Genomic DNA, 12,992 nt, shown 5'->3' with positions numbered 1-12,992 from the left:
AGAAGCGGTGGTAATACGTACCCATATATTAACAGCAAAATTGGTTGCGTTGGGTGTTCTGTGACTGTGACTTGGCCACATTAGCCAAAATATAGTACTCAGTTGTTTCGATGCCAGGAGGAGGAACGTGAACCGCGAGTTCAAAATTCTTTAGCAATTCTTAATTTGGTCCTCCTTTGCCTCCTCTTACCTACTCTGTCCAATTCAAATATTCCAAATACATAAAGTCCCTATATTTGCGTGCACGTGCTACTTTTTTTAATATTATCATTATGTTTTTCTTACCAAACTACACCTTGTTCGTTTTCTTAACTTAATTTCAGACGAAGTCTCTTCACTGGCCAATCACTATCGTATGTTTTGATTTATTATTTGGGTCTTGTTAACCAGTGTCCCGGGGCACTGGTTAAGGAAGCAAATGTAGTAATATTTGCCTTGAAAGCTGTGTAATCAATGCATTAAAAGATTAAAAAGTGTCTTTTTTGACTTTCACTTTCTTCATTTAGCTTCCTTAATCAGTGCCCCGGGGGCACTCGTTAACATTTTCCTTATTATTTTTAGGCTTAAACGCACTTTTCACCCTCTAACTTCGCATAAGTTGCAATTTTGGCCCCCTATTAAAAAAAATGGCAAAAGTGACCCTCCATGTCTACCCCCTTTTGCAAAACACCAATTTTGACTTGGTCAATCACATGTGTCACGCCAGCTGTGTATATTTTGAATTAAAAAAAATAAAAAAGTCCACGCGTGTAATTAGAGAATAAAAAAAATGAAAAATGGAAGGAAAATATGGTGAGGCACGTGAGGCATCTTCTTCTTCCCTTCATTCTTCATCAATCTCCATTTACTATCATGATCATGACCATTTTCACCACCTACAACATCAAAATGTGTAGAATTTGTAGAATCCAAACCTTTATCATCATGATCATGATTATTTTCAACAGAATTCAACAAATTAGAAACAAAACACTCATCTAAATCACTCTTCACATTCACATCATCTTCATTTACTTCAATTGCATCAATTCCAACATCACCAACACTTTCACTCCTCTCCACAAAACCCCCAAATCTCTCCCTGAATTCACCTCCTCTGAAATCAACATCACCAACACTCACACTCCTCTCAATTTTGTCACCAAACTCACTCAAAACATCGGAAATATCCGATTCAGATTTAATCGAATTCGAAATTCTCCTCCGGTGGAAACGGATGCGGGTTGAGGAAAGTTAGTAGGTCTGTTACTAGAAGGAGAAGGAGGTGGAGAAGAAGAGGGTGATGATGATGATGATGATGAGGAAGAGGAGCAATCGTTGAGAATTTCGTCGACGGTACGGTGATGAGTGGGCGGGAGATCGGTTTCGGTGTCGTCAGGAAGGAAAGAGCGAAGGTCGAGCTCCATGGGAGTTGAGTTGAGTTTGTTTAGTTGAGCTGTCGTGTTTGTGGGTTTATGCAGTTTTCTTCCTGCACAAACATAGACCAACCCAGATCCACAAATTTGGGGTGGGATTTCTGCAGTTTTCCTTCTCACGTGCAACCTCCTTTCTTTCTTTTCCTTTTTCATTTTTTTAATTCAATTGATAAATATGTGGACTTTTTTTTTTTTTTAATTCAAAATATACACAGCTGGCGTGACACATGTGATTGACCTAGTCAAAATTGGTGTTTTGCAAAAGGGTGTAGACATGGGGTCACTTTTGCCATTTTTTTTAATAGGGGGCCAAAATTGCAACTTATGCAAAGTTAGGGGTGAAAGGTGCGTTTAAGCCTTATTTTTACCGTGATTTAGAAAAGCTACTGGTTGTAGTTTCTTATCCGGTGTGACTATTCACTGTGATATTGTAAGCTTCCAAACACATGCGAAATTTAATATTTTATCTTGTTTTAGGTCAATTTAACCTTCTTGATCTCTTCTTTACACGTGAATTTTCATACTTCAATTTAAGTAAAATTCATATACAAACCAAACACGCATAAATGATAGTAATAGATTTAAAGTTCGAAGACTCGTAAGCAAAAGACTCAATCAGATAAATTGACATTAAGAAAAGAAAAAAAAAGGTAAAAGACAAGGGACCACACCACATGTGTAATATAATTTTGCCATGTTTTGTTTTTAAATTATTATGTTTTATTGTTTCCGGAATGAAAATGCAGTCACGTCATCAGATACATACTCAATAAATAGTGCAGGTAGATAACATAACATCATCAATCAAAATTGTCAAAACATCGTTTCAAGACAACAACGTAGTTTCTTTTCTTGGTCTGAGGATGTTGCTGCGGAGGGTAGCTGCAGCTGTTACAGTGTTTTTGTTGTTTATAGGAACTGTGATTTCTGTAGTGGAGGGAAAGCCTCATAGAATTGTTGTGGATACAGATGTTGATACTGATGATTTATTTGCTCTGCTTTATCTTCTTAAGCTCAACACTTCACAATTTCAATTGGAGGTATGTAGCATTTATCATATCATGAAACAAACCTGCAAATCTAGCCAAGCTACTCACTCACCATCCTTTCTTTTTCTCTTTTCATTTTGCTTTTGCTTTTCATTAGTTAATTAGTTTAATGTCAATTATTTACTCCTAATCGTATTTGACTATTTTGTACAACTTAAGAAAATAATAAACAATATCCATATTTTCTTCATAGCTGTCAATATTAAAATAAGTTTTGTCAAAAATTATTTATATTAGACAAACGAGTAACATCGATGAATTTGATCTATAATATAAACCAATAAATCAATTTTTATTGATTCATTTGGTTTTTATAGAAAGGACCATGGAAAAGATCCAAAGATCTCTTTTTTTTTTTTTTTTTGAAACGGCGATCCAAAGATCTATTAGATTATGTTTTCATACGTTTGGTTTAAAAATTACTACTTTGTTTTCAATAAATAATTATTAAGCCCCTAAAAAAATTAATTATTAAATACTACAGAAATTTTCAATAAATAATTATTTGTTTTTTTTTTGAAGGATTCAATAAATAATTATTAAACCCCTAAAAAAATTAATTATTAAATACTACAGAAACTGAAAATAAATATTAATATGAAAGGAAGATAACGTAGTCCGTTTTTTAAATAAACCATTTGTTTAGTCTTTGAACTATCTTCATCTCTCCAATCTAGTCTCTTAATTGTGTAAATATGATAAAAAAGAATTAAATTATATGAAATCCGTCAATATATAGTGTCTGCACTTTAGGGTGCGTTTGTTTGAGGATTACAAAATTAATACCTGGGATTAACTTTTTCAGGAATATAAATGTTGGAATTTTATTCCCAGGAAATTGTAGAAAAAAGTGTTTGGTCAATAGTATAATTCCTGGGAATTTTTTATGGCATGAACGTTAAATTTATAAAACTACCCCTTTCAAATACCATCGACATTTCTAAATCCTGTTGATAAAGAGCCTAAACTCTAATCCTTCCTGAGTTCTAATCCTTCCAGAGTTCTAGACAGACCAGGTTCTCTTTCTTGTACTACACATCCCTTTCCATCTTGGCCATCATCCCAAAATCAATGCATAGAAGTCCAAACTCAATTGGGTAAAATTCCAATGGAACAAAGAAAATTATCACCGATAAAAGGAAATCTTTCTTGTAAAGAATAATTTCAATTATTTTTCATTTTAAAAAAAATCGAGGACAAAAATTATAAACGATCAACAACCAAGAAATATTGATATCAGATGATCTTTTCAACAATCATATAGGAGGTGATAAGCATTGGTTAAGGGTAGAATTGGATTTTTACAGAAATTTACCTGGGAATAAAACTTTCCCATCCTATTTGACAGGAATAAAAGTGGGCAAAACGTGGGCCCAACGTGGGTGTAACTGTCATTATTTTTTTCCTGGGTATAATTTATTCGTAGGCTTATTTTTTTTGTTCCCATCTACCAAACAAAAGCATATGTAATTCCAACCTTAGATTCCTTGGAACTATTTTTATTTCCCTCAAACAAACGCCCCCGAGGTGTTCATGACTAAATTGACAAATTTTTATTTATACTTTAAGGATTGAATTGATAAAAAATTTTTTAGGGATGGATATAAAAGGAAAAGTGAAAAACCAGTTCAAAATAATGTATTCCATTTATATATAGTATACAATATAGAAGATATAACTCCTTCAAAAAAAAAAAATATAGAAGATATAACATAAATTCTTATCTTTTATTAATGACAACAAAAATATAACATTTTTATCTGCAAATTTGTTTAAGGATCTAATTGGAAGTGAAAAAGTCATCCCAAAACCATGTATTCCCTTCGTATATAGAACCATATATTCCCTTCGTATATAGTATAGAGTATAGACAAAACCATATATTCCCCCCAAAAAAAATAGTATGATTTCCCCCCAAAAAAAAAAGTATGATTTGTTTAAAATAATTTACTAACATGATGAATATATTTTTAGAGAATCTTAAATTCAGACTTAAACCTCTATAAATATAAACGTTCTTACGGTATCATATGAATGGTACTTGCAAAACACAAGAATAATATTTCTACTTAAGTTGATTTGGTCCTTAATCTGCAGGCAGTGACCATCAGTGCAAATAGCTGGACTAGTGCTGGGCATGCTGTGAACCAAATTTATGACTTACTATACATGATGGGGAGAGATGATATTGCTGTTGGAATTGGTGGAGAGGGTGGAATACTGCCAAATGGTACCATACTCCCAAATGTTGGTGGATATCTACCAATTATAGAACAGGTACTAATAATTTCCTCTTTTATATACCATACTCCCACCGCCCCCCACTTTCTATTTTTATAGGCATCTTCTGCCTTTTACGTGAGTGAGCAGTTAATTTTTGTACCCAAAAATAAATTTGAGCAGTTAATTTTCCTTTTTAAAAAAAGTGAGTAGTTAATTTTGAAAAAAAATCTCTTTTTATGAAAAATTACTTTTGTCGTTTTTAAGTGCTGTTATAGGATTTTTAGAAAATCATTTTATTAAAAAAATATATTTTGACTTAAATGAAAAGTTATTAGAATTAACTTTTTTTAAAATCTATTTTTTCAAAAACGAGGAGGTAACAAATACACTAATTACAAATATTTTTTAAATGATTTTTTGGATAGTAAGTAAACACAAATAGCTCTAGATTTATTTTTTGAATTCCTACAAAAAAATCTTTAGATTTTTTAACACATAATATATTTTTTGAAGTGTCATGCTAACATGTACCCTAACTCTTAAGGCACATGTAAGGATTTCACAAACAATAAGTATTAATTAAGGAAAATTATTTTTCAATTTTTCGAAAAATAAATTGACACAATTTTCAAAATAAAATTTTTATATTGAGTTTTTTTTATCAAATAGCCTAATGGTTGGAAATTCACCTTTAAAACGAATAAGTAAAGTGTCCGAAGTTCAAACTCTGATTCCTGCATATATTATGTAATGTTCTACCAACAGAGGCAAAAAAAAATCATATTGAGTTCTTTAACATGTGCTCATGTGTTATAAGGACACATGTTAACATTTCTTTTTTAAAAAACTAAAACAAACACACCCTTAATATGTTAAATTTGTACATAGATCTTTGAGAAATATTTTTTTATATATTAATGAATGAAAAATGCTATTTCTCATAAAAGAGCGATGCACGAATCTATCACGCCATGTGTTCCGTCGACCATTATTTATTGACTTCCATTTACCCCCATTTCTATGATTTACGTCAAAAAGGTTTTTTTTTTTTATTGGTTTATTTGTAATTCGTGATATACTTCATATATTCAGTCTTTGGTGTAAATTGGGTATCCTTTGCGCACAACTGCAAAGATTAATCTTTGAACCTTGTGGGACTTAAATGGGTGACAAATTCTTCCCGAGAGTTTTTCTTTCTACTTTTTTTCAAATATGTGAGTGTGCCTAAATTGTGTCCAAATTGTTGTGACACACACAAGACTTCCTCAAGTATAATATAGCAGTCTCTTGTTTTTTTTTGTGGCCGGAGTTCGAACCCCGAACCTTGCATATTTTATGCATTGTCCATACCAACTGAGCTAAGCTCACAAGAACATAACAGTCTCTTGTTTATGAGAGTATAAAAGTATACCTCCATTCCCTAAAAAAAAAAAAAGTATACCACCATTAAACTCTTTCAAACCTTATTGTTTCAAGTTTCTAAAAAAAAAAAAAAGTTTCAAAAATATATATACACAACGTCTTCGAGCATTGCATACAATTCAGTTCAACTTACAGTGCTTTCTAGTTGCATTTGGATGACCTGTAGTGATGTAAATAAATGCAGCAATTGGGAAAAATAATGTATTTTGCGACTCTTGTTAGTGCATGTTTGGTAATACGGTGAGTTTGACAAAATTGCGGTTAATCACTGTGATTTTTATAAAAGCTACTGGCAGCTCACCGCACCGCGATTTTGACAAATACAAACACACTGTGATTTAATATTGTATGTGATATGCCACTTATTGAATCAGGGAATGACAACAATAGGAAGCTGCAGATACAGGCAGGCCATTCCCGTAGGACTTGGAGGACGTTTAGATATTGATTCAAATTATGGTATCAGGAAAGCTTTCCTCCCACAGGTATTAATAACACAAACATAATATACTATATTGTTTTTTTTTGAGAGAAATAATATAAGCTTAATAGTAGTTTTAGCCCCCCAACTTTCCCAAAGTTGCGATTTTGATCCCCTAAGAAAAAAAACTACAAAACCTCCCCCTAAGTTTTGTACTTGTGGCAGTTTTGGCCCCCAAGGCCAATTTTGACTCGGTCCACGCTGACGTGACACCCTAAGTGAGGTGCCACGTGTTATTTTTTTTATTTTTTTTTGCCTTGGGGGGCCAAAACTGTTACAGTTGCAAAACTTAGGGGGCAGTTTTGTAGTTTTTTTTCTTAGGGGGTCAAAATCGCAACTTCGTGAAAATTAAGGGGCGAAAACTATTAAGCCAATAATAAATTATATTGTTATGAATTTAGATATTGCTTGCTAATTTAATCATGATATCAGGGAAAAAGGAAATATACACCACTAGAGCAACCAACTGCTCAACAGGTGCTGATTGAAAAAGTGTCTGCAGGTCCCACAACTTTGTTTATGATGGGAGCTCATACAAATGTTGCAATTTTCCTAATGAATAATCCACATCTGAAGAAAAATGTGGAACATATCTATATAATGGGTGGAGGTGTAAGGTCAAGCAACCCAACTGGTTGTTGCCCAAAAAATGCTTCATCTACCTGTGTGCCTCGACAGTGTGGTGACCATGGAAATATGTTTACAGATTATAATACTAACCCTTATGCAGAATTCAATATCTTTGGAGATCCTTTTGCAGCTTACCAGGTCATACAAATTCTTCAATACTACTCCATACTTTTTTCATTTCTTTAAAGCATATGACTTTAGTTTCAAGGTTCATATTTATGTAAGTAATGACAAAACCAAATTTTACAGATATTTATATCCTGTTTATTAGTGTTTTCTTTAAGAAAATCTTTAATATTTTCTTAAATAATTATTAAAATATTGAATTTTTTATTTATTTTAAGAAAGACATGTTTAAATTCTTATATGAAATTTAAAAAGTTACCTGAGAAATCTTTTCATACAATTTTTTTGATCTAAGCACATTACCCTGTATCTAACAGAAATATACATGGATAGCTATGTTTGTGACAAAATGTATATATTGTTTTATATAGGTGATTCATTCTGGAATTCCTGTCACCCTAGTTCCTCTTGATGCATCAAACACAATCCCCATCACTGAACAATTCTTTGATGCATTTGAAAAGAGTCAAGACACACATGAAGCACAATATTGTTTCAAATCCTTGAAAATATCTCGTGATACTTGGTTCGACAACGAATTCTATTCGGTAATCTCTCTTAATGAATTTATACATGTCATTATACTGTATTACTTATTACATATGCATCAAACATGAAACACGTAAATTTACGTGAATCATGTTTGTTGGAGTATAAAAGATCTGATATTAAAAAACGACTCATTGTTAACAGAGTTATTTTATGTGGGACTCTTTTATGACTGGTGTGGCTATCTCAATCATGAGTAAACCCAATAATCACAAAGGAGATAATGAATTTGCTGAAATGGAGTATATGAACATAACTGTAATTACTTCAAATAAACCATATGGAATATCTGATGGCTCCAATCCATTATTTAATGGCCTAAAAGTTCCCAAGTTCAATCTCGAAAAAGGTGGTGTCCATAGTGGTCATATTCAACAAGGACTCAGAGATCCTCTTTGCTTCGTGGAGAATGGCAAAGGAAAATGTCAGGTAGTTGTTTGTACTTTTAGGTTGTCAACTCAATTTGCTACTCATTTGATTAGCATAAACATTAATTTGCCAAAAAGTAGAGATAGAAAAAAATGATATTTGTCTTTAATACTATCCTTTTTTCAGTTGCTAATTTTGGCTACTGGTTCTACTTTTTCTAGTAGTGACATATAGGGAATGTTACTAACATGTGTTGTAATGCAACTTGTTTTTTATAGGATGGTTACACAAAAGAGGTAGGTGGTCCAGACTCAGTAAGGGTACTTGTTGCTACAAAAGCAAAGCCTAACCGAGATGTTGGGAGTTCACTTGACAGGGAATATTTCATAAGATTCTTAGATGTATGTTTAATAATGGAATTATTTATGACATGTCTTTGATTGGATTCTTAAAAAGACAAATGAATGTGAATTTGATTTTCATTTTTTTGTTGGTTCAAAGGTTCTAAAGCAACCACGACAAGCAGGGAGATACAACTTTACTACTCAGTTTCCCTACTACAAAGAAGTAACTTACAAGCCAAACTTTCAAAATAAAAAATTGGGAAAACCTGTTGTTTTTGACATGGACATGAGTGCAGGAGATTTTCTAGCTCTATTTTATCTTCTTAAAGTGCCTGTTCAAGTAATCGACCTTAAGGTATTCTTATTTTGCTTTCCTAATTGTTTCTTTCAATTACTTTTAGTATTAAATAAAATCAAATATTTGACACTCCAAATTGAAAAAAGGTTCACAATTCCAAAAACTATTGATATAAATTAAGCTCAATTAGGAAGTACATGTTTGCATGAGTGAAGGGATTGAAAAATCATGGCGAGCCACCATGATTTTGTGAAGCTACAAAGTGTAGCTTAGGCCAAAATCATAGTGATTCACGATGATTTTGTCTATTCTAGTGTTCTCCCAAACATGCACGGAATTATATTCTTTACTACCTAGCACCTAAAAAATAAATAAAAAACACATGTTTTCCTCTGTTGAATTATTTGCATCTGAATTATAGAATTGTAGAGACATAGTAATGTAGTAAACTTTAATTTGGGTTACCTTGTAACTTTGGTTTTAGGCAATCATTGTGAGTCCTACTGGATGGGCAAATGCAGCAACAATAGACATAATTTATGACATACTTCACATGATGGGTCGTGATGATATACCAGTTGGTCTAGGAGACGTTTTCGCAATGAATCAGAGAGATCCAATATTCGGAGCTGTTGGAGGCTGTAAGTATGTTAAAACCATTCCTCATGGGAATGGAGGTTACATCGATTCCGACACTCTTTATGGTCTTGCTCGTTATCTGCCACGAAGCCCAAGAAGGTGCTTTTTAGTAGTAACTTCCATGCCTTAGTATTGTTTAGTATTGTTTTTCATCTAGCATTATGATGTATCATAAGTTTCTATTTCTAGACCTAAACATCCCCACGGCTGTTGCACTGTGCAACGGCCGCAGAGTCTTTATTTGTAACTTTGAAATTGAATCTCTTACAATCCCTGCTGCATGGCGCATTGACCTCAGAGATCAGTAATTGTATTCTCTATCTTCAATTCATTGGCTCTGCATCATGATGCACAGTGCAGTCACTCCAGAGGATTCAAACACCATGTTTGCTTGAAAAAACTCCATGGGTTTGTTAACAGCAAAAGACTAATACACTAAAAATTATTTCAGGTATACAGGAGAAAACTCTGTGAAGTTTGGAGCCCCACGGGATACGGATCACCCTGAACTTAGACAACCACTAGCTATGGAAGTTTGGGAGTCTGTATTGCAAACAATGAAACCAGGGTCCAATATTACTGTACTAACCAACGGACCCTTGACTAACTTGGCAAACGTTGTTTCAGTGAAAAATATAAGCTCTAGAATTCAGGTAACTAAAACGTAGTATATATTTGTTACCATCTATCTGAGTATAGGTTTGTGTATGATCGATCAACAAGAACATTATGCAACCCACTCGGGTTGGCCTGGTGGTGTTGGCTTGGGACATTGGAGTGTTCTCCTCTCAAGGTCGTAGCTCGCCGAAGCCAATTTCGGTGGGCTAGTTTGACTTCTTAAAAAAAAAACAAGAACACTATGCTACTATGAAAGTAGATTACAGAGTAAACGGTAAAAACTTTCTAGTCGATAGTCTGTTAAAAATTTACCTTTCAAAAAACACTTAAATGGAATAAGGTATAAGTCTTTAATTTGGTGATTTTAGGGACCAAAAACGGATGAAAGTTTTCATCAAAATCACCAAATTGAAAACTAAATAATAATGACATTTTTCGTAGGAACTAAACTTGATAGGAGGATATATTTTGTAAAATTTAAAACTTACTTAATCCAATAGAATATTCAAAGTTGTTTTGTGTCAAGTATTTCTCAAGTGCAAAAATAGAAACACGGTTGCTTACAAAGTTTCAAAATAATGCAGGAAGTTTTTGTAGTGGGGGGACACATCAGCAGTAATGCAGAAGACAAAGGAAATGTGTTTTCAGTTCCTTCAAACCAATATGCAGAATTCAACATGTTCCTAGACCCTTTAGCCGCCAAAACAGTGTTGGAATCAGAAGTTAAGATCACACTCATTCCATTGAGTACTCAGCGCCAAGTGAGTTCATTTGCAACTATTATAGGTAGATTAGAAGGGACAAGAAAAACACCAGAGGTTGTGTTTACCAAGAGTCTATTGTCAAGCCTAAACCGTTTGAAGCAAACCAATAACAGATATTACCATATGGTATAAGTTTCTATCCATAACTATTTTTTCTAGTTCGAATTGCTCAATCTTCTTTCAAATCCTCTCGTTAACATTACTGATAACTATAATTAATTATGGATTTTCTACACTGTTTCTATGTTTGCAGGACACTTTCCTGGGTGAAATTCTAGGTGCAGTAGTCTTGGCTGATAGGTCTTCAAGTCTGAATCCGAAATTTGAGGTGAAGCCCGTTAAAGTCTTAGCTAGTGGCATCGAATCCACTGATGGAAAAATAGTGGTAGATGAGAAACATGGAAAGTTAGTCAGAATATTAAGCAATGTGGAGGAAAAGGCGTATTATAATATGTACGCAAACAAGCTTGGCGATCTGTATCAGTCAGCCAAGGTAGGAAGCTTTGAAGAACAGACAAGGAATTGGAGTCATCCTCACGATGGTAAGCCTAAAAAAGAAAAAGTTGCTGAAATCCAAGGTTAAGAGTGGCCGCAACAACCACCACATGGCTTGGTTTTTATCAACAATGATAGAATATGAATACATATTCTCTTTAAGCAATAATTAGAACATTGTTGATGAGTTTATGAAAAAGATAATATTGAATTGCACCATTCATTATCATTCAACAATTTTTTTTGCTTAGATGATTGTATCTCAAAATCCATAGTTGGATTATAATACAATCATATTGATTATATTTATGAAATTTTACATCAACTTTATATGGATGCACAACGTAACCGTGAAGATTAAAGAACACAAACACATTATTCAATTATAATCCAAATATCATAAGTTTAGGGAGTTAAATAAAAAATAGACTAATATAGCAGCATGTTGTTGAAGTTTCACATAGAACATTCATCAAACACCTAGCATGCCTTTAATCATTCTCTAATAAATTAAGCACATATATTCAACATTTCACACTTCAAAATCAAGAAATAACAAAATGAAAACTCAATGATTCAGTATAGAGAGCAATAACAATCCAGTAACTAGCTTCAGAAACAAAATCTAGCAACAACGCAACTTCATATTTCATCATGTGAAGCATACATAAGAAGCGGAGACGCGACCAAATGTGTTGTCCACATTTCTTAGCTCAATTGGCTAAATTGCTAGGCCGAGGTGTGACTTGAACCATGCATAAAAGCATATTTAAATTAATTAAATTATTGCAGTTGTATTTTATTTTTTTATTTTTTGGTTTTAAATGTATTTATAATTTTTATAACAATGTGTACTTGCACTTTTTTTTGTACAACAATGTACTTACAAGCTTGTAAAGAATAAAAATAGGTACATCCTTGCATAAAAACATATTTAAATTAATTAAGTTTTTCAGTTTTAAGATAGCTTAAGGCAAGAAAAACATTACCATCTTTAACATCACCACACATTTTGCTATGAAAATATTTATATAAAACTTCTTTGTAAAACCAAAATTGCAGTACAATTCTTCTAAGTTACCGATATTATATTGCAGTACTCACCCCACGATGATACGAGAATAAGTGAACACATCTCAATGCATTTAGCATAGTTATGAGTTTATGACATGAGCATTTAAAAAAATGTCATTTTTCATCTTAATTCATTTGTCTTGTAGTGCGTACATAAATTAAAAGTAAAAAGGTACTAGTTTTTTCTGAATTAATAAAGTAAAAAGGTAGTTTTTTTTTTTTTGACAAATAGTTCAATGATGAGATATTTTTTTGGTAGAAAGGGGAAAATTCAATGATGGGAATGGGATTGATAGCTCATGAGAAACATGTGAGAAAATTTTGAGAATTCATTTCCCCTGTAGTCTCTTTCTCCCTACTTATAAACGCCAGTTGGAAGGAAGAAAAAAAAAATCCCTTAAGCATAAGATCCCTTTCAATTTTTTAAATACATTTATTAACATTTTCCAAACATAACCAATTTGTTTTGAAACATGAAAAACCAATATTGAATACA

At 32.8% G+C, this 12,992-nt stretch overlaps 1 protein-coding gene across 1 annotated transcript; it reads left to right on the top strand.

The window, feature by feature from the left end:
• Window positions 1-2,214: 2,214 nt before the first annotated feature.
• Window positions 2,215-11,758, top strand: LOC146902505 (nucleoside hydrolase 3-like). Its single transcript, XM_085734579.1, has 12 exons — window positions 2,215-2,455; window positions 4,562-4,741; window positions 6,484-6,594; window positions 7,023-7,358; window positions 7,718-7,894; window positions 8,040-8,324; window positions 8,543-8,665; window positions 8,766-8,963; window positions 9,391-9,644; window positions 9,997-10,198; window positions 10,748-11,053; window positions 11,181-11,758. The coding sequence occupies exons 1-12, from the start codon at window positions 2,279-2,281 to the stop codon at window positions 11,508-11,510; spliced, it is 2,679 nt and encodes an 892-aa protein (XP_085590705.1). The 5' UTR covers window positions 2,215-2,278; the 3' UTR covers window positions 11,511-11,758.
• Window positions 11,759-12,992: the final 1,234 nt, after the last annotated feature.

The sequence above is a fragment of the Medicago sativa genome, chromosome 8, assembly GCF_051527215.1.
Source record: "Medicago sativa cultivar Bolivia chromosome 8, Bolivia_mono, whole genome shotgun sequence".
Classification (NCBI taxonomy): Eukaryota; Viridiplantae; Streptophyta; class Magnoliopsida; order Fabales; family Fabaceae; genus Medicago; species Medicago sativa.
Note: the sequence above shows the minus strand (reverse complement) of the source record. Positions and strands in the feature narration are given on the sequence as shown.